General features: G+C 32.0%; 2 protein-coding genes across 2 annotated transcripts; both read right to left on the bottom strand.

Moving 5' to 3' along the window:
- Positions 1 to 374: 374 nt before the first annotated feature.
- LOC7465313 (abscisic acid receptor PYL8) lies at positions 375 to 2,828 on the bottom strand. The gene is made up of 3 exons (XM_002304517.4): positions 2,463 to 2,828; positions 1,648 to 1,863; positions 375 to 900 (listed from the first exon to the last, which is right to left on the bottom strand). The coding sequence occupies exons 1-3, from the start codon at positions 2,598 to 2,600 to the stop codon at positions 682 to 684; spliced, it is 573 nt and encodes a 190-aa protein (XP_002304553.1). The 5' UTR covers positions 2,601 to 2,828; the 3' UTR covers positions 375 to 681.
- A 4,997-nt stretch (positions 2,829 to 7,825) lies between these two features.
- On the bottom strand, positions 7,826 to 9,395 carry LOC7465314 (ethylene-responsive transcription factor ERF061). Its single transcript, XM_002304518.4, has one exon. The coding sequence runs from the start codon at positions 9,039 to 9,041 to the stop codon at positions 8,106 to 8,108; it is 936 nt and encodes a 311-aa protein (XP_002304554.1). The 5' UTR covers positions 9,042 to 9,395; the 3' UTR covers positions 7,826 to 8,105.
- Between the last annotated feature and the right edge of the window lie 12,928 nt (positions 9,396 to 22,323).

The following is a 22,323-nucleotide window of genomic DNA, read 5'->3' on the forward strand; positions in this document are numbered from 1 at the left end:
TTGCTCAGCAACACTCATGCCATATGGCTCTGGACTCTGGTCCTACAAGCGCATATCCTAAAGCTTAAACCTTATCAACTTATCTCATTTGGAAAGAATGTCATCATGCTTTGGACACTAGAAGCAACTTGTGTAAAAAACAGCACTGTATGGATCAACCATGCCAAATTCGCAGACCAGAACCTGCAACTCCTGCGCACCTAGTCTTAAATCATGCACTTGCACTAAGGACTAGAACAGGATATGAACTTTATCACTCTGGGATTTGTGGGCTGTCCATGGTCAGTAACTGCAACAGGTTGAGTGGAGATCCACATTTGAGTGTGAGACAAAGAAGCATTAAGCAATCAAGCCAGAAACGGGGCTAAAGGAAGTTTGATCAAAAGCAAAACAAATATTCTAATGTTCAATTGTCATAATGCATGCATATTTACAATCAGATATGAATACGTACCACATTATTAAAGCATTGAACAAGAACAAAGGAGGACAATCTAACATGTTGGTTCGTTTACGAATCCTATAAAGGCAGTAGATGAGCAATGGGATTGAACATAAGCGTAAAGAAAAGAACAGTGACTTTGCCTCTTGGATGCCAAGCTCTCCATTCTTCAGACAATGAAAACCTTCATTTCCACCCACGTTATCAGAACCTCTACACTAGGAACCTGCCCTGCATACTTACATTCTGTCAATGGGTTCTGTCCGGTCTTGGACCGCCAAACGCTCTGACACATCAGCCAGTGACTTCAGGTTGCACTTGATCAGGGCCTCAACAAAGTAACATGTTTCATCCTTGGTATTTCCATCAGGCACATCCACAATAAATGACTCGATCACCAATGTACCAGGTCTCCCATCAATGACCTCTGGATGAACAGTAACAGTGGACAAATAGTTCTGTAAAATAGCATATTATATAGTTAGTTATTAAGCAAAATTCAACATAGCAGTTGTGCTCCATTGTTGCCTCCTAAGAATAAAATCTTCTGTGACGATAAGCCAGCATACAAACTACCATGTATCATACAAATTGAACAAACTAGTATCTAACAAAAATCAATGACTGTCAATCAATCGAATTGTATATAAATCTTGTTTACGATGACATCAGATTTTAGAAGCTTTTGAATTCTCATATAGTAACATCTTAACCTGAAAAATTCGAGCAGAGAGCTCCAATGGCACATTAAAATCAGATTCTAACATAAAGTCAATTAACCCAAATTACTTGAAGAAATATATCCAGCCAGATTGTGATGCAAGTTTTAAATTTTAATTTGCCATTTGGCAAACTACGCTATAGAAAATAGCTCTACATTTCAGAGCAAAAACTGCATCAGCATCTACAAAGACCGTATTAGGACATTTTAGGCAAAATTGCATTAACATCAAGGTAGACCAATCACATCAGCATAAAAAATGTTTCTGTCATGCTACCCAAATTCTAACATTGCAGATAAGCTTAGATGCCCAAAGTTCACATCCTAACAACCAGTCTAATCTCATCAGATTCATCTGGGATTTAGACACCCACCAAAACACATGTGATTACCTCAATAACCAAACCTTTCATGACTAAAAATTTCTTAAAACAATCCAACTCATGACTATGCAAAACAGTTAAATGAACATAGAAAAATGTACCTTAAGTCTATGATCTCCACCAACAATCTTCATACTAAAAATGTGCTCCTCATCGTCTAATAGCTCCAATCGTTCAGTACTAGTCGTAGCTGGAAGTCCGGACTTAACATTCACCTCTCTAACACTTCCAATCTGAAGGTCTCCCTGCACAACACACCTGCTTACAAATGGCTTATACTTCTGTGGTTGATCAAATCTCCTCACCAGAGACCACACCTGATCATGCAAACACCACTAATCATTGACACAAGCATAAAAGAGCATCAAAATCAAATCATTTCCATATTCGTCACAACAATCAAATATTTGAAACTATATATAAAAGGCAGTAATGCCGTCTCTACCCACCATTACACACGATTTAACTTTTTAAACAATCACCGCAAAAAGAGTAAATATTCTTTCTAGCTTCGGAAGAAATACATTAAACGACCAATTTTGCATATTTTAGCACAAATCTTGAGCCTTTAAAGTAAATAAAAATGCAGACAAGTAATGACCCCATTCTTATGGATCCACAAACTCAACCAATTTCAATCGTAGCTGCAAATTTTGAAAATATATCACTTCAAAATACTTGCTACAATTTTTTTGTTTTTTGTTTTTAAGAAAAAACAAAACCATTTATCTTCAACCAAAAATTCTTCGAAATATGCCCAAAAACTAAAACCACAGATAAACCCGACGAACAATAAAATCAACCTTAAATGCTCTCGGATCTATAAAAAAAATATGCATCTCTCTTGTAACTAAACATTAACTTTAATCTAAGAGAAAAAACAGAGAGAGAGAGAGAGAGAGGAATTGGTGTTTACAAGAGGAACAGGAGCCTTGATGTGCTTGACAAGAGAAGAACTACACTGATGTTCTTTAACATCATGTTTATGATGTCGTTTTATGAACTCATCTTCCATCTTTCCACTCGCAATCGTCACATAATCATTTGTCACCATCTTTAAAAGTCAAGAGATCGCTACAGCCGCAACCGGTGGTGGGGGTGGGGGTTTCAGTAGACGAAAGGCAGGACTAAACGCACCGCCATTGGCAGCTCCTCCAATAGCGAAAGGTTCCGAGCTTCTTCTCATCTCATCGTTTGCTACTACTTGATTATTATTATTATTAATTATTTTTCAAGAAATTAAATAAATAATAAATAGGCAAGTTGCCTATTTTTTTTGTGTTGTTTTGTTCTTTATTCATACTTTCCATGGTATTGGTCGTGATGGAGACAAATAACGGGTGAATACGTTTTACTCTCTTCGTTTTGAAAATGTAACAATGTAGTCCTTATAAAGCCTACTGCTCTGCAATCAAGTGATTTTCCCAATCAATTTCATACATTCAGAATTACTGTGTTATTAGGCCATTCATGTCGAGAGCTTAAGAATTAAAAAATTGATAAAATATTATTTATTCACGGTTACAAGATTTTATTCCTTTCTTCGATATCTCATCCACTCCATATATTTATTTAAACATGGATCCTTTTTATTCATATTTTCGAGACCGAGAAAGGATTAAAACAAATATGTTTATTCTAAGAGGATCTAAGAGTCTGGAGAGTCAAGAATCGAGGACTGGATAAAATCAAGAGTTTCAGATCTCAGATGTTGCAACTTGCAGCCTTTTATCCTCGAAGAATATTCCTTCGGTGGCTTTGCTAAAGAGCAAATAATTTTCTTTTCTTTCTCGACATGCTCTTAAGCGCTCAAATAGTTGTCAGGGAAAGAAGGAGCCTTCTCACATGCGGTAACAAATGAAAATTGAGGGGAAAAGAAGCATAAATCCGTGCCAATCAGTTCATGCACAGTTTACAGCTTGGTAGAGTAGAGATCAACGTCGTCGTCGTCTTCTTTGGCTAGAAAACACTGTTTTATTTGACTTTATTCTTTCCATTAAAAGACATGCAAGGAATATGATCTCTGCTACTAGTATCATACAAGTTACATGATATGTGCTTTCTTCAATTAAAAAAAATGTGTATTTAATTAAATAAATTAATAATTATTTATAATAATAAATATAAAAGAAAGTCATTTACGATAGCTAAATACTTAATTGAAAAATTAAAAGATAAATATGTATTAAGATATATGATCTTGCAACATGTGCAATAGACCTGAATGTGTTTACTAATTGAGACGACAATATATTGGATCGATTTAGGTAAACCCGAGTTAATCATTTAAATCTGTGACCCAAGTCATGAAATCGTGATAATCTTATAAAAAACAAATCAAAATAAATGTCGAATTTTCAATCAACTCAATGTTAAAGGATGAAATTGAAAATAATAATCTCAACTAAAAAAACAAAAAAAAAATTGAGTGAACCAAGTTAACATATAAAACCCTCGATCTAAGTTATGCACCTCAGTAGATTTAATAATTTTTTATTTTCAAAACTACTTTCCATTTAGTTATATGTCAAACTAAGTGCGTGTGACCTTTTTTTTTATATCAAACAATATTTTTTTCAAAGAAAAAATAAGGGTGGCATGTGGGAATGAAATGAAAAAAAAAAACCCTACTTTTTTAAAGCTTGATAATAAAAAGGTTTTATATATGGACGGGTTAACCCAGAATTAACTGGGTTAACCCGTCAGACCTGGGATATGTATCATGAAAGTCTGATAACTAAATAGAAAGAAATTTAACATTAACAAACTAAAGTAAACGAAAAAAATTAATTAAAAAAAAACTCCGAGTTAACTCGTCAAACTAGATTAACATGTTAAACCTGAGATCCTTGTCATGAAAGTCTGATAACTAAATAAAAAAATTTAATATTAACAAAATAAAAAAGCAAAAAAAAATGGACGGGTTAATCCAGAATTAACCGGGTTAACCCGTGAAACCAAGTTAACCTGTGAAACTTGAGATATGTATCATGAAAGTCTGATAACTAAATAGAAAGAAATTTAACATTAACAAACTAAAGTAAACGAAAAAAAATAATTAAAAAAAATCGGGGTTAACTCGTGAAACCAAGTTAACCTGTTAAGCCCGGGATCAATGTCATAAAAATCTGATAACTAAATTAAAAAAATATTAACATTAACAAACTAAATTAAACAAAACAAAATTTATTAAAAGAAAAAAAACAAAGAAAGAAAAAAAAAGCAAAAGGCATCAAAAAAAAAAAATAAAGAAAATTAGTTTAAAAAAACAACTTTAAAAAAAAAACAAAAAACAGCTCAACCTTTTATTATGAATTGCTACAACGAAAGGTAGAGGAGTTTTAGTATATTTCTAATAGTTAATAGGAGTACCCAAAGAGAAACAAGATAATAGTGGAGTTAGATTTCCCTATACAGCGTCAAAGCTCAAGCTTATCTACCGAGAGCTTTCCTTTTCGGTCAAGACTATTGAGTTTTTCAAATGGGCTTATAAAACAACGACTTAAAGTTGAAGGCGGGGTTAGTTGTGGGCCTGGTGGCATGCAAGAGCTTTTCATGAATCAAGAGAAGAAAACAATGAAGTAGTAAGCATAAAGAGAAAGAGCACATAAATGCATGCTTTGCGGCACAAGCATTCTTCGCCCTGTTGAATACATGTATTGTAAATCATAATGAGAATTATATAATTAAGAATTAAAAGTATGATGATAAATTTAGTGATTTTTAATAAGATATTGTAGTAAATAAAAGAATAAGTAATGCTGTGAACTGATAGCCTCGATATATATCGGAAAGAAAGAGAGATGAAACTCGAAGAAGAGCCAAGTTTGATTCCACATGGGAACACTCGGCCGCATCACTTAAATACCACCAGTCATCGGCCTGTGTTGTTATGTCGACAATGGGCATGGCCACATCTTGTCGTTCATCTTCCAAGAGTCGTTTGTGAAATAGCGTCTTTATCTCCTCTGCCTATTTGATAGGTATGGAGAGACAAGAATTATGTTTATGTTAGTCCGGTCGTTGTTCATGGATCATCATCGGCGGTGTTCGATATGCTGCAGAGTATTAATTAAATTGGATTGAGCTGGCTGGAAAATGAACTAGATAAATTGTTTACAATGAATTCAAAGGCATGTATAGACATTTTTCTTCAGGATATTTCCAGAATTCAACATGTTCTTACTCAAAACAAGGAATGTAGAAACAACAAGCAAAAGAATAAAACAAAACAAAACCCACCAAGGTCTAAGAGGATTTTTTTATTTTGGGTTCGGTGCTGTATGTTTTCAAGAGTGGTTAGTATATATGGACGAATAGTATATAACAGCTAGTAAAAAAATGAATGAGGGAACTAAAGAGTTGTTCTGTAGCAAGTAGCTGTTACAACAGTTGATAATAATAAAAAAGAACCGTTAGAGAAATATAGTTGTTACGGTGAACGTTAGAAAATTAATTTTTAGAGGTTAAAAATTATGGTTTTATGTTAAGGATCAAAAACAAATTATTACTGAAAATAAAAAATTCAGAAAGTATAGACATTACCTCGCGTGTAGAGAGCAATTAAAAGTCTTTATCTTGTTCAGCTTATTCTTATGTGTATGAGTCTATCACACTTTCTTTGCTGGTAACTACGAGCTGAACCCAAGTGTATGGGGGGTCTAGCAAGGTACTAGACCCATCACCCTTGGGTTTAGAATTTGTTCAAACCTAGGTGCATATTGGACCTATATTAGATCACATTGATTTGTTTATTTATTCTCATGTCTTTTAATAAGAAATGTTAAAAGTCAAGAATGATTATCTTTTTATATTTCCAGGCACATAAAAATCTCTGGATGAACTATCATGTTTTCATTAATATTAATGTTATGTAAAGGATATTTATCTTTCGTGAATGTTGTGTAAAAAATATTTATTAGGAGAAAATCATGCTCTAACTATTTCATTCAAGTAATATGATAAAGTTGAAAGATTTTTATTATTATTTATTTGTAATCTTATTTTTACATAGCATTTATCATATGTTTTTAAGAAAAAAAAATATGTTAAAGAATTAATGCATCCTACTTATGATCATTTGAATTTTTAGCTATTAAACTTTTTGTGCCTGTAAGATGCAGCCAGGTGTGCCCATCTGAATCAAACCTGGGTGCCTGATTTATTTATTTATTGATTTCTTAATGTTGTTGTCCCACAACCAGTTCACTGCATTATTGAAGCCTGAAGTGTCTTCTTGGCCCAGACTGTATCATGGGAAACAAGAACGATGCACCGTAAAGTAATTGCCACCGGGCAGTTTCTTATAGGTGCATTAAGATAGCACAATTGAAGTGTAATTTTAAGGGGTTGGCCTATGTTTAAACTTTAAGGAGGTTTATTTATTTATTTGTTTATATCTTGAGTTTAACACTTGAAAAATCTTATAAAATTCGTTTGAATATAGTAGGTCTATATGAAAATATGTTCTTAAATTGATCTAAATAAAAACATTAACAGTGTAAATTAATTTAAAAATATGTTATTAAATAAAAGTTTATAAAATAAGTGATTATGCACAATATTAAAAAAATAATAATACGTGGATTAGTACAATAGTCATACATATGATATGTAGATCAGTATTTAAATAAATTATTTTATTCTTTTTAAAAAATTATTAGAATTGATTTGGTCAGGTTTAAACCGGGTTTGACTTATTCAATCATCAATCGGGTTAAACTGGTTAAGCCGACTAGATTTTTTTCAATTCAAGTTAAAATATAGTTTGATTTACATTATGGATTTATGGATCAATCTATCAAATTAAAACAGGTTTAACCTCTAAAGCTACTAGAATGTGAATTTTAGTAATAAAATGACATACTTTAAGTAAGATAATATATATATTCGAGTATTTCATTACTCAAAGGTTCTTGACTTCTTGTAATTAGAAAGCATGCAAATTAACTGTAGCAACCGGCGGCTGGACCATAATTAATTATTATTTGAAAATCATACCTAGCACCCATACAAGTCTCAAGGCAAAGCTGTAAAAAACCTAAAAATATAACCTGTACAGCTTGAAGGTTGTTGCTAGGAACTAATGGTAACCAAACTCTCCAATGCCGCATGGCCACTTGTGGAGAATGGGAATCTGCCACAAGAAATCTTTGATTGCCCATTAAAAACAAAGGCCAGACAATAACCACAAGAAGCCTCTTCTACTGTGGTTTGCTCTGTTTATGGATAGGTTACCGATCGCTATAATTCAGTAACAAGATGTAGCTGCAAAATCCATTCAAAAATCAAAATATAATTATAAGATAGCCTTAAAAGTGCCTTCATACGGAAAACAAAGGCCAAATCACTACAAGCGTGATAAGAACTCCTTTTACCTAAGCTACAACAAGCTCTAAAAATCCTTCCAAGGCATACAGTAAATGAAGATGGCATACTTGGAAAGCAGTTACTATTTACATCTTGCACTGAAAGATACATGTAGAGAAACAAGAACAGATGTTTCTCCAAATTAATAATCACCGGTCCCCCAATTCAGATTGGTAAGAGAAATGGTTACTTAATTAGCAAGAACCTCCCAGATTAACTCAGGATCATAAGATGGCATTCTTGCAAGGGAACAGTCTTCAAATTCCATAGCTTGTGGCACCATTACTGGACAATCTGTAGACACAGAAGGAGAAGAAGAACTCTCACACTTCCAAAACCCATCTTCAGAAACAGCTGGTGACACCAATTCACTACCACCCCAATTATCACCAGAAAACAAAGTTGAAAATGATGATGATGATGCTGGAGATGGTGTTGATGCATTCGAATCCACTTTCACTGGCTTTTTACTTCCTGTGCTTTTACCATCAACATTACTCTTCTTTGCTGCATTCTTTTTGGCCCTCTCCTTTTTAACCTTCTGAAAAATTGCTTGAATCTTGGCATCCACAGTATTCTTCAAAGCATTCAGTTTACTACAATCTGTGAATCCCAACTTAGCAGGATCCTTTAGATTTGGAAAATTCAACCTAGCATATTGGCTTCTTAGTTTATAAGCAGCACGATCATAAGCATAAGCTGCAGCTTCTGCTGTGTCATAAGTACCTAACCAGACTCTCATTCTGTTTTGAGGAAGTCTAATTTCAGCAACCCATTTGCCCCAATGCCTCTGCCTGACTCCCCTGTATAGTTTCTTCTTGGTTGGAGCCAAATAGTTGCTGGAGTGCACAGGGTTTTGAAGAGGGTTTGTTTGCAAATTGTGAGATAAGGAGGTGTTTATTCTGTTTTCTTCACTGAATTTTTGCAAGAGATCTCTCTGGCGGAGATAGACTGAAGAGCCTAAAGGCTCAAAAGCAGGACTGGTAAGAGAACGCGCTGGTTGGCAATGAGAGAAAATAGAATCCAAAGTGTTGGTCCCTCCTGCCAAAATAAGTTGTGACAGTGAGGAACCAATATCAGCTGTGTTGAATGCAAAAGAAGAGTTGTTTTCTTGCATTCTTTCCATGATTTCTTGAACTTCTTGGAGAAGAGGAAACAGATGATAATGAGAAATCTAAAAAGAAATTAGAGTGAAGGAAAACGGGCACTAAAAATTGTCCCTTTTCCGATGATTTTGAAACTGAGAAGAGAGTCAAAAGGAAATGATCTTACTAGAAAACGATGGAGGGATTTTGAGAGTTCAAAAGAAAGCTTAAAGCTTGAGCTTTAATGGGCAAAAAGATTCATTAAGTGTTCGAGGGAGATCAGAGTGACGAAGGTGAAACAAAAGCAGTTAGGGCCGTAGTTTAGAGAGAAGAAGAGAGGGTCAGATTTTCTTGGGGAAGTTTTTGGGTTACTGTGGTTTATGGTTGTGTCCTAGTTGGTGTATTTATAGCTGCAGAGTAAAGCAGGGGACTTTCCATGGATCCCCAGCTTCACTGTATTTGACAGCTATGAAATTCCATTTGGTTTGAATTTTAGTCCAAGCAAAGGTTTGTCCTGGATATGTAATGACCATAATGTCCTCAAGGAATAAGAACCTTGGATGTAGATTTTTCTTCTCAAAATGTTAAATCGGTAATGGGTATTTTATCCTGTATAATAGAAGTTGTTTTTTAAATTATTTTTTATTTAAAAATATATTAAAATAATATATTTTTTAATTTTTTAAAATTAGTTTAGATATCAATATATAAAAATAATCTAAAAAATTAATTTTAAATAAAAAATCAAAAATTTTAAAAATACAATTTAAAACGCAATTCTAAACATTCCTTAATCCAATAAATTTTTTATAATTTCTTGTGATAATGATAATAATAATAATAGAATGAGGCGTGGTTATTGGTTTTTATCATCACAGTGTAAAAAAAAAAAAAACAATCAATAGAGCTCTAAAAACACAGATTAAAAGAAATAGTGTTTTTTCAATATTTCAAAACAATATTATAAGAAAATACAATTATAGGTAGCAAATGCAGCATTTAGCATGCACATGTTTGATGGTTCACGATTTTCATTTTTGTTTTTTTACCATTTATATAAACAATGAAATTAAAATTTCTTCTAGAAAAAAAAAGAGGAATTAACTCAAGTGATAAAAACAAAAACAGTAACTGAATGGGGAGTTAATTATGTGTCAGAACAGTACATGAATTTAGATTGAGAATTTTGCATTTGATTTTGTATTACGGTAGTTTTTTATAGTTACGGTTATTAATAAATTATAAATTATAATTTTTTCTTAACTAATATTTAAAAATAAAATCCTAATTGGGATTCATAAAAAAAATAGGGTGAATTTATTAATCTAATATTTTTAAATTTATGATTTAAACAAAACACAAACTATATTATATAAAATATATTTTTATTTAAAATTATATTAAAATAATATTTTTTATTTTTTAAGATTTATTATTTCCGTCGACATATTAAAATAATGTAAACTTTTTTTAAAAAAAACAAATTAATTTTTTTATAAAAACAATAACAACCGGGAAACAAGTCAAACCTCAATAATAACATCTGTCGCATTCATTTAAAGCCTCCTTCGCCACGCGTCCTGGCTTGTTGCGGGCAAGGGCGTTTTGCTTTTCTGTTCGTGCTGGATAAATTTTCCCTTTCTTTTCCATCACCATCCCTATCTAAAGCAGCTGCAATTCAGGCTCTGGCTCAATCCCGCTATCTAGCCGGCTAATCTCATAATGCATTTTTTTTATTTATTTTTTTATACAAAAAACCTCTAGAAGTAAATAAATATGATGAATACCACGTCGTTTCAAGAAGCATAGTCGTGAACACTGGTTTAACATATTTACTCGTAAATTTAATTAATCGACACATAATTAGTCAAGATATCATTTTTTATGATCTGGTCGTAGAATAAAGTTAAAAACCAGCCATAACAGACTGTTTGGCTGTGCGTTTAAACCTGCGTTTTGTTAAATTTTGAATTTTTTTTTTTGCTAAAATTGAGTGCGGTTTGTATCTTTTGGATCGTTTTGATGTGTTGATATTAAAAATGATTTTAAAAAAATAAAAAAACATCATTGGCATGTATTTCGGCACGAAAAACTATTTGAAAAGCAATCGCTATAACACTGCCAAACACACACAAAATGAAAGAAATTGCCGACAGTCTTCTAGTTCTATACATCATTCTCAGTTTAAACATGAAGGATCGAAAAGTTATTTAAAACTGCTCGACTCTGCTAATTACAAAGGACTGGCATAAGTTGCTTGATATTCTCGTTATCCTTCTGAGTCCTCGTGCTAATATGGAAGCACTTTCAAGCAGAAATTGACAGTTGAAAACCATGCTTGTAGGCAAGACGTGATATTTGATTGAAATTCTGGGGTGTTGATGTGTGAAGATAGGTTTCTCCATCCCCGGAAGCTGTGGGAGCACACGATTGAGGATTCCTCATCGAGTACAGTGTTAGAGAAGTGACTGGCCATAAAACAATTCAATTGGGCAGATCTCAGCCTCCGGTGATGTTAAAAGCGCTTTTTAAACAAACGCAGAAATAAGTAGTTGCTGTACTCAGCATTATTAAAAGCAATTAAAATATATGCTCTCAAACGAGAGGGGTCGGGGATATTGAATTTTTTTTTAAAAATAGCATGTTTTCTTTTAAATATCGGTGAAATAACATATTTTTTTAAAAAAAAACAAAACAAAATAGTTTATATTTATCAAAATTGAAAAAAATAATATTTATAACTTGTCACTATTTAAAATTGTGACATTTACAAAAATAAATTTATGAAATGTGTTGCATGCTATGATAGAAGAGAGAAGAGAGAAGAGAAAAAAAAAGATAGTGGAGACAAATCAAAGCTCTAAATATGACATCATTAATACCATTAGAAAAATCTCAATAATACAAATCTAATGAAACTAAGAAAGCTCACAAATGACAATATGAGTGTGTCATATTTGCCGTCTAAAAGTGACAGATGATCCACTTTCTTTGATGGTAAGTGTGACCCACTCGGGTCATTGTTATTGCCTTTCTTGGTATCATTAGATTCGTCTTGTTGAGATCTTTCTGATGATACTAGTAATATTGTAATTAAAGCTTCGTCATGACTCCAATATCCTTTTCTTTTTTTTTCACTATCTCTCCCCTCTTTTCTAATGTGTAGCTTATTTTATAAATTTTTTTTGTAGATGTCACTATTTTGAATAGCGACAAGTTATGAATGCCATGTTTTTCAATCCTGATATGTATAGGCTTTGCTATTTCACATATTCTTTTTCAAATTGTATTATTTTGCTAATATTTAAGAAAAAAACAAACTAATATATGTGTCTGAAAAATAATCCTATAAGACGGAATATTTTTTCGGTTGTGTTTGTTAAATTTATTTATTAAAATTAATTTTTAATTCAATCAAATGATATTAAAAATAGACACATATATTAAATTGATTAAATAAAATAAAAGTGAAAAAAATATTATATAAGGCTGCACATATCAAAAATATTATCTGAACATAAACATTTTTTATTTTAAAATAAAATTATTGTATACAAAAGATATAAAAAAATTATAGATGAATTAGAATAATCTTTTCAAAAATTAAATACGCACAACACCATCAGAAAACAATCTCTATCAAAAAAAGGTTAAATAAGAAAAAAAAATCACAAATGAGAGATATTAATTAAAACATAAATTTAAAAATTATATCAAAGTAAGATATTAGTAAAAAAAAAGTAATATAAAAAAATAATAGTCTAGCTGTTGTGGCTTAACTCGTCAAACTCGTGACCCAGACCATAAACTCAATTGGGTTCAATATTTTCTCTCCTTAAATTTATACTCAACCAATATAAAAAAAATAGGACAAAAAAAGCCCAGACTCGCAAGCCTATGAACAAAAAAAAATTAGCAGGTGACATGTCGCCCACCAAGGCAGACAACATGTCATGTGCAAGCCTAGATTCCAGCATCTCAGTGATGTCTGAAAAATCAAACGGCTAGTTATTTGGCAAAAAAAAAAAACATAAATTTCAAACTATTTCAACCCGAAAACACCTCACCAACACTCTTATGACACCTACAAACTATTATATCCACTTCAAACACCCAAAAAATGGTCCAAAAACCTAAAATAAAACTGATATAGTTTTGGTCTCAGTTAAGATTCTTTTTTCATTTAATATTGAGGCTCTAAACAACCATCATGGAACCTCTCTCATTTCATGGAACTCATAAACACCAAGGAAACCCATTTTAGTGGTAAAAAATGAAGTGAACGACAACTTTCTCTCACATCATCATAATCCAGCAACCTTTCTCTCTCTTATCTCTCTAGCCAAAGACTGACAAATAACACAAATGAACTTGTGTATCAAAATTTATTTTTTTAAGTTTAAAAGGGCCTAAATTGTACATATTATATTATTTTTAAATATTGATAACCCAAGTGTATTTTTCATACCATCACTGGCACACCATCCATAGTTAGATTCTTTTTCATTTTAGTCTATTTTCTTTTAATTTTATTATTGACTAAGAATTCGGGTAAAGTTGACTTTCAATTAGAATCAAATCGCATAAAATAAAAATACAAGAATCAAAATGAATTATTAAAAAAATACACAATACTATCCATAGTATTTTGTAAATGTGTGAACGACTCAACAATGAACACCACAAGACATTTTAGTTTTTTATCTAACCGGAAATTTGCCGAAATTTGACCATGAAAACCTTTTGAGCCACGTCCTTACCTCGGTGGTTTCACATCTATATGATGCATTTTCCCACGTTATCACCTGTCTTGAACACATGAAAGTTTTCAATGACGATTTGACTGTTTTGTTGTAGAAATTAGAAAATAAATGATGCATGTGTAATGTTTATGTTGATGACAAGACTTTTTTTTGGACACCTTTGATGAGGTGATCCGATCTAAATATCCAATGGGAGTGACTCCTCGGACAAATATGCAAGAGGGAATTAATCGCACCAACTGTTTAATTCAACCTTAACTATATAATATTCTTAACCTTAACTATATAATATTCTTACATGTGAAATATGAAAGTAATGGTTAGTTAGTTTGTTTAAGATTCATCGTAAATAAAGTCCTTGTCGAAGAAAATATTCACAACGAATAAGAAAATGTTTAAATAATCATTGTGTAGTTCAATAACTATTGGAAATTATTAACGGTTAAAATATGGTGGGGATAGAAATTGTTTTACTTATCAATAATTACTTGAGGAAAAGGTCTCTGAAATGAATCGTAAGAAGTTAAGAACTAACTTTCTTTTACTTTTGTAAATTGATCTAAGTTTTTTATTTAATTTTTAACTCATAGAAAATTCATATATATGTTTGGTAAAAATAACTTTTGAGTACTCGAATCAAAAGTTTATTATAAAATTAAGTCAAGTATTTTATTTAGTATTTTTTTTTAACTTTTAACCTATGAATTTTGTTTATACTACATCTATTCTTGAAAAAAATATTTTAAGTCATTTTTATCATACTCTTAACGTATAGTTATTTTATCTTATTTTAATTATAAGTTATTTCTAAAAAATATTTTTTAACTTATGACACGAAGTCAAAAGTCATTTTTATAAATAATGCCAAACTTACTCTAAATCTCTATTTAATCTCTCTTAAAGTTTGAACCAAATCTTTCAATGAAAATCTAAAATCTTTATCGTTGGATATTTTTTTAAATGTTTTTTTTTACGTGCTATTTATTATTTAATTACAGTACATCCGAGGAGACCGCAAAAGACAAAATTTCGAAGCCTTCAATGAAACCCAGGAATTGAAATTTGAACGCACATCTGAAAACATAGTGAATCAAATTTCTAATAAACAAGCCCAAATTAATTAAGATAGCGTTTTTTCTCGTATGTGCTTTTTGTTATTTTATTACAATACATCCGAAGAAACCACAGGAAGCAACATTTTGAGGCTTTTAACGAAAAATCTAGGGTTTAAATTTGAATGCACAGCCGAAAACAGAAAACAATGAATCGAGATTTCTCGTAAACAAGCCAAAATCAAGATATCAGCCATTTTAGTCTTGGTGGCTAGCAAGGGAGACGTTAGAGACCCAAAGAAACCAAGCCAAGTAACTGCACAGTACACCACCACTGATTGATTGAACGAAGCTGGCAAGAACTTTTATTCAGAAGGGTCATCAGCTCAGAAAGCTACCGAATCCACATCCAAATGGGACCCAACTCCGTGTGGTGCATTAAATACGTAAAGGTTGGCAATGATACAGAGCTATGAAAGACAAAGTTCGAGAAAGACACGTTTCTTCGAAGGCCAAAAAACAATGTGTTTGCATGTGAACAGACCTAACCATTTGCACCTAGTCAGTCAATCCTCTATAGTATTCTCCTAATCTTCATGGTATCTTTCTGCCCTTACGTTCTAGGTTTTCACTTCTCTCCTTCGCTACATGTCCAAGTTTGCCCTCACTTGCGCAACAATGCATAAATCTAACTACTGGAACAACCCACCAAGGTTTTCCTTTCAAATTTAAGAGATTGAGAGGGATGAGATCGTCGTCCTCCATGCATCATCTCCCATCAACATGAAACAAAAAAAAGGCCATTGTTATACAAGGCATAAATTTAACTGGATATAGATACTATATAGATCAAAGAAAAAAAATATGTATAATATAATACAGTCTGAGAAACAAAAAAGTAGGGTCAAATTTAAATAATACAAAATCATAACTGTTCGGGCCAGACCGGACACCTAGCAATCAAATTTTGAGTGGAGATAAATACCTCCAAGTCAGTTCTGGACTGGATGACCTGACACATTTACACAAGAAATTAATAAGGATGTGCCACACATTTGAAGTTACGGTGTCATCACCTTACTGCTTGTTTTAGAAGTAATTGTCGTTTATAAATTTGTTTTTCATATATATATATATATATATATATATATATATATATATATCCTCATGAGTTCACATCTCGATGAAAGAATATTCACCGCGCAATTAGATATTTTTAGTGGCAAGGAAAACAAACAAATAATCACCACCGTCTCATCGTTAGGAGAATCACTTCTCCCTATCTCTTTTGTCGGGTGAGCTACCACTGCTCCTCTTTTCTTCTCTAGGCTTATATCGTGTCCTTCCGTTCAATCCAGATTCTAAGGGTTAGATGTTTTTTTCTCACGCGGACACAATATAGATCCGAAGGGGCATATAAGTAATTGTACTCTTTCGACTTGAGGCTGGATTTTAGAATGGGCCAAAAGGTAATTTACCTCCACAACTTTATTGCATTGACTATCCAAAAAGTTGTGTTTTGTCAGTATCTAGATTTTTAGACTTGGTCACAGGAACACAGCCAGCTGCCCCCGCCGACTATCCAAGTGGTGTACTCTCATGATCCAGACACGTCGCTGTACTAGAGCCACTTGTCGGTTTATCTTTATTCGTCGTCCCCGGAGAGGCCATTATCTCTCAATTTCTGGTTTTGTTTTTTCAAGCTCTATACTGCGTCGTTTGACTCGTTTAGCTTTTCGAAGCGTGATTTCACGCTGACCTCAGTGATATCAAGAAGTGGGCCAAAGTTGTGCAGTAACGGGCCCCACGTTTCGTGGCAGTATCACCATGATGTTCATGGAGTATTGGCATGTGATTGGGATCCCACAAGGGAGTCCATACGTACGATGGGAAGAAGGTGTGTGTGTATATATATATATATATATATATGTGTATATATATATATATATATATAAGAAGGTGTGTGTGTGTGTATATATATATATATGTGGTTATTAATTTTGCACACAGTATCATTCTCGAACACAATCATTTGAATCATCTGATTTTCCTCCCTTTCATCTTTCTTTTACTTATCTATAAATATAAATGTTTAGAAATATAGCAGTAATTATTTTTAAAAGTATTTTTTATTTAAAAATATATTTAAATAATATATATATTTTTTAATTTTTAAAAATTAATTTTAATATCAGTACATTATATAAAAATAAAAATAATAATTTAAAGTAAAAAAATAAAAAAAAATCATTTTTTTCAAAAAATATTTTAAAACACAAAAAAAAAACAAATATACTCTAAACCTTTTAAAAAAAACACAAGTCACCTTTTCTTTTACTTGATGACCCCGAAGTCATGGGAGGCAATTAATTATTCTGTTTATTAATTTCTCCTCGCAAAATTATAAAAAAATATCATGTAGCTTGAACTTGTGAATATTTTATATATTAGCTATTTCCTAAATTATATTTTACATCGTTTATATAATTAATTTCAATTTATATCATATATTTCAATCTTGTTCATTAACATTAATGACCATGAAAAAACGTTAAAAGTGTATTATGATTTTTTTCTTCGCTCAATTTTCCCTTGAATTAAGAACTATTTCTAGAAACTGATGAGCGAAAAGGAATCTTTTTTTTTTCTTAATTAAAATCGTAATTGTTTCTGCTTCCTGTTATTGATTTATTACAAACAAATAACGATCCAAAATTAACAGCATATTTTAGAAGATGTTATTAATTTCAATATATAGCAGCAACAACAATCTTTCAATCTGTCCTAAAATCCAAACAAAACCCAAGAACAAATCAGAAAATAAAGCAAAAAGACCATGTCTTCCATCTAGAAAAATCATATGCATGCATCGATTGCAGATATATAGATGAAACCTTGTATATATATAGAGTAAATAGCATAAAAGATTAAATCAAAAGAGGGTTTCCTGACTCACTCGATCCCTTCTTAGGAACTGATCATGCTTTAATGAAACGAGTAAGGAAAACATAATAATTTGTAATTAAGCAGTACTGTTAATTAATGTCCATTCTAGGTTTGCCAATACTGTCTTCTCCATAACTCGATAATATGTTCATGATTGTAAGCTCTGTCTGGATCACGAACACCAAGTCATGACCTGAAAAATTCAATTCATCAAACATTTAGCTACCTGGAAGATTTCATATGATGGATTGTATTAATTTTTATAGATTTGAGTAGTTGAATTAAAATCAAAATCAAAATCATTTGTTAAGACTTGAATTCATATGCAATAATTAATGGATAGTTATTCAAATATATAATTATAATTATATCTATTTGGATAAATCCGTATTCTGATTAATTAATCTGCTGCCGTGTATGAACCAAGCATGCCAATGATTTCCATCGATCTTCTTTGATTGATTCTCTGGTATGAAACGCAAATGAGCGTGTGAAAGGAAAAAAAAAAAACGACTGTACGTCGAATTGTACAAAGCTCAAGCGTACGTATATTTTGCTTCTGTCTTGCAAAAATATCGACATCCATGGGCTAATTAATGCACCCTTAAAGGTCAAACATAGCGGTAGAAGGAAACAAGAGCAGTGTCACCATTCATTCCGATGAGGTGTCTTGGTCATCAGGAAATATTTTTAGATCTTTTGTTGTCTTATTGAGGTATTTTGCACCGTTGATGTTGGTCTGTGAGAGTTTATTAAGAGGAGATCAAGCTATTTCAACAAATAGATTTCAAAATGTAATGTCAAGGTAGTTGAAGATGATTCAGATCAAAGGTCAAGTTTATTTTGTAAAATAGCTGCATGAATACAATTTTCTGGAAGATAATCGATGTTGGCATTGTTTATCAAGCAATTATAGTGCTAAAAAACATTTTAAATAAAAAAAGAAATCATTTTCTAGGATTAAAGTGATTGGAATATTCCTCTGATATTATTCTATCATACTTGTTGAATCCAAGCATTCAAATTCAAATTGAATATTGTTGGATATATTTTTAATACATATTAAAAACATAATCACTAAATACAATTTCTTTCAAATATTTTAAATTCTTGAATCTTAAATAAATGATAGGATTTTGGAACAACCAGCTGGCATTAGACGATCCAAAAAAACCTTAAGTTGAAAACTATAAAAAAATTTTTATTTTTATTAACGTGGGTGCTCTGGTTAGCTTACGCACACCTCGACTAATCTCACCGGCTCTAAAGTTAACGATCATGTAAGCTTCCAGTAATCATCATATTAACAACCACATGACTCGAACTTGAGATCACAAGAAAAACAAACCCTTTAAGGCTTAAACTATAAAATCTTCTTAACATCTAACTGATTAGCTCTTTTCATTTAGTAATGATAACAGTTGCCTAAGCTGGTATGGTTATGAAATTAAACTCTTTCTCATACACAAACCATTAAGATTTCCTTCAATCCGTTTGGTATTTTTCTTTCTACTTGTATTTGAGTATGTTTTAAAAGTGTAATTGGTATGGAAAAAAAGTTAAATTAATATTTTTTTAATAATTTTAATGTATTGATATTAAAAATAAAAAAAAATTAAAATAAAATATTTCAATATATATTGAAGTAAATATATATTTTAAAAAATATTTTATACCATAATATCAAACACAGTTTTATACAGTACAACTTTATACCAGGTCTTACCTTTAAAAAATTTCAGTCTGCGCCACCCAACTATTTATATGCTCCTGTTTATCCATGATAACAACCTTTCCTTGGTAGGCTTGATCCCTGAAATTAATTTCTTCCTTGTTTATTCAAAGCTAAGACTTGGATTGATGCTTGCTGTGCTCGCATTAAATCCTCAAATTAGGTTAAGTTGACTTGAGTGCAATGCGACCGACGTGTATGCCGACGCATGGATATTGCCATGTAGCTCATAGATTGAGATAAGGTGTTAGGGTTATAATTAGCTCATATAAATAGTTAATGATGCTGCCATTTTTTAGGTGAATGTATTGACGTTATTTCCACTGCTAGCTAGCTCTAGTCAACCCTCATGTGGCTTGATAATGTGAACACAGTATAGAAGATGATAGATAGATATACTTCATAGCATGCTCTGGTGGCCGGGCAAGCTCAGGGTGGCCTCCATCATTTCTAGCGCAGACCAGCAATCCTTTTAAGGAAAAAAAGAAAACACGTTAAGGTATAATTGTAAAGTTTAGGGAAAACCTGGAAAATGTTGGACAAAACACTGAAATCGGTTGAATCATCGATATCTTAGAGATATTTTCTGCAGAAAAGAAGCAGAAGTTTTCTTAGAGAAGAGGTTTGCATTTCCTCATGGAATTTGACACCAGCGGGAGCACCAAACACCGGTGGTGTTTTTTGAAAACACCACCATCACGGAATGACAACGAGACAACTCTTGAGTTTTAGATGCAATCCTTCCAAGAGCCTCATCCATCTATAAATCATAGCCAAAGATTTCAGAAATTACTGCAACAAACAACTTTTTATCTAATACAAAATTCACTTTAATCAAGAAATAAACATGGTGTTCCAATTTATCATAAGGTCAAGGAATTTGTTTTCTTCACATACGTAAGCTTCATGCAAAAACAGTATCATCAATTGCTGCAAGGTACCCATTCATGGAAGTTGTCGCACCAACTGAAGCTATTCTCCCACGGATCATAAAACCGTAGAAATCGCACAAACAGTAGATTTCCTCTCTCTCTCCCCGCTCATCTTTATCCAAAAACCCTCTCAAAACCTACCACCTAAATAAAACCAACACATTATCACAATCAAAAGGCAAAAGATATTCTGAGCCAAAATCCATAACATCAATTTTGCTTCCAGTGCAGTATAGGGGGAAAAATCTTAGAAAAAAAAAAATCAAAGGAAAGCTTCTTAGTATCAAACCAAAATACCAATTTTCAAGAAACAAACTAGTAGAAAAAAGCCAAAAACACATGGATGATCTTCAAAAACACATTGTACATGGATGGCATTAGTATGAAAAGCAACAATACAATATTAATATAAAAACATTTTGTACGTACATGGATGATATTAGTAAAAAAAATCCAAAAATCATTTTCAAGCAATACATGGATGATATTAGTATAAAAAAAGCCAAAAACATTTCCGAGCATTGTAAACTTGCATGAGCTCTGCATTGACAAGTAACATGGCTCCAAATAATCAAGAGATCGCCCTGAGTTTAATCTGAAAAAAAGATCTGAAGGGCTTGAAGAAAAACAAAAACGAACACAAATAAGAGAAAAAAGGGTAACCAAAAAGCAACAAAGAACACAGTAGACCCTAAAAAGCTTTTAAAGACCCAGCTAAGACATACACTAATAGATAATTAATAATAATAACAACAGGAAAAAAGGCAGAAAGCAAAGAAGCCAGAGGCGAAGAAAAGGGTTAAACCTAAACCAGCTAACAAATCCAAATCAACAAATAAACAACAGGTCTATTGAATGCAAAGTTCCTTGTAATCACCCAACAAATAATTGAAAAAAAAACATTAAGGTGCAATAAAAAAAGAAATAAAGCTTAGAGAAATAACTCAAAGAACTTTACCCAAAAAAAACTAGGATACTTGATTAGTTTTAAAAATAAAAATAGAAAACGAATGAACTAAGGGTTTAATTATAATTAAAAAAAAACCTAGACGTGTATATGAGTTATATATGGATGTATTGATAAACAAATCTCTTTTTTTACTTGCAACCGACATGATTTCCTTAACATTTACAGGTACATTTAATATTACAAAAGAAAACCTGGTCGAGTCATATTCTCACCGCTGAAAGAAAGGAAAAAACAAAAAAAAACAGGAATACGAAGAAGAAGAAGAAGAAGCAGCAATAATCGACCTAAATACTATAGGTGGCCTCGAAAGTGGACAAGTCTTCAGACCTCGTCACTCCAAGCCCATCAACAAGGCCATTATATATCCTGATTTCATATTTAATCGGCCCTCCTTGTTGCCGTGAGTTATGGGCTCGTTGCAGAAAGACAGAGGATCATGACTTGCATGAAGCCTCTAATTCTGAATTCCTAACTATCCAAACGGATCTCAAGATCCTTGATAATAAGATCTTAACCTCGATGGAAAATTTAACACCGGCCCATTTCTGGGAAGGGATATAGCTTTCTGCGAAGACCTTATCTGCTTTATTCGATATCGCTCAGCAAGGGTAAGTATATTCTGTGCTTGGGTTTTGAAGTTGCCGTTTAGCTTTCACTTTGTGATCTCAGAGCTGCTTTAGGTTATAAATCTCTACAATACAATAGCCAATTATGTGGGTGTTTTTAAATAATTTGAAGAAAAAATTTAATTTTAATTTACTTATAAACTCTTGTGATCAAATAAAAACCTAGAAAAAAAAGGTACTCGTTGACATGCATGTTTAAAACTACATACAAAAACTAACTATATAAGGAAGGGAATGGGAATGTAAAAAAAATCATCTCAATTAAGTTTTAAAATATAATTTATATTATTATTTAATTTAAC

This window comes from Populus trichocarpa, chromosome 3, assembly GCF_000002775.5.
Source record: "Populus trichocarpa isolate Nisqually-1 chromosome 3, P.trichocarpa_v4.1, whole genome shotgun sequence".
NCBI lineage: Eukaryota > Viridiplantae > Streptophyta > Magnoliopsida > Malpighiales > Salicaceae > Populus > Populus trichocarpa.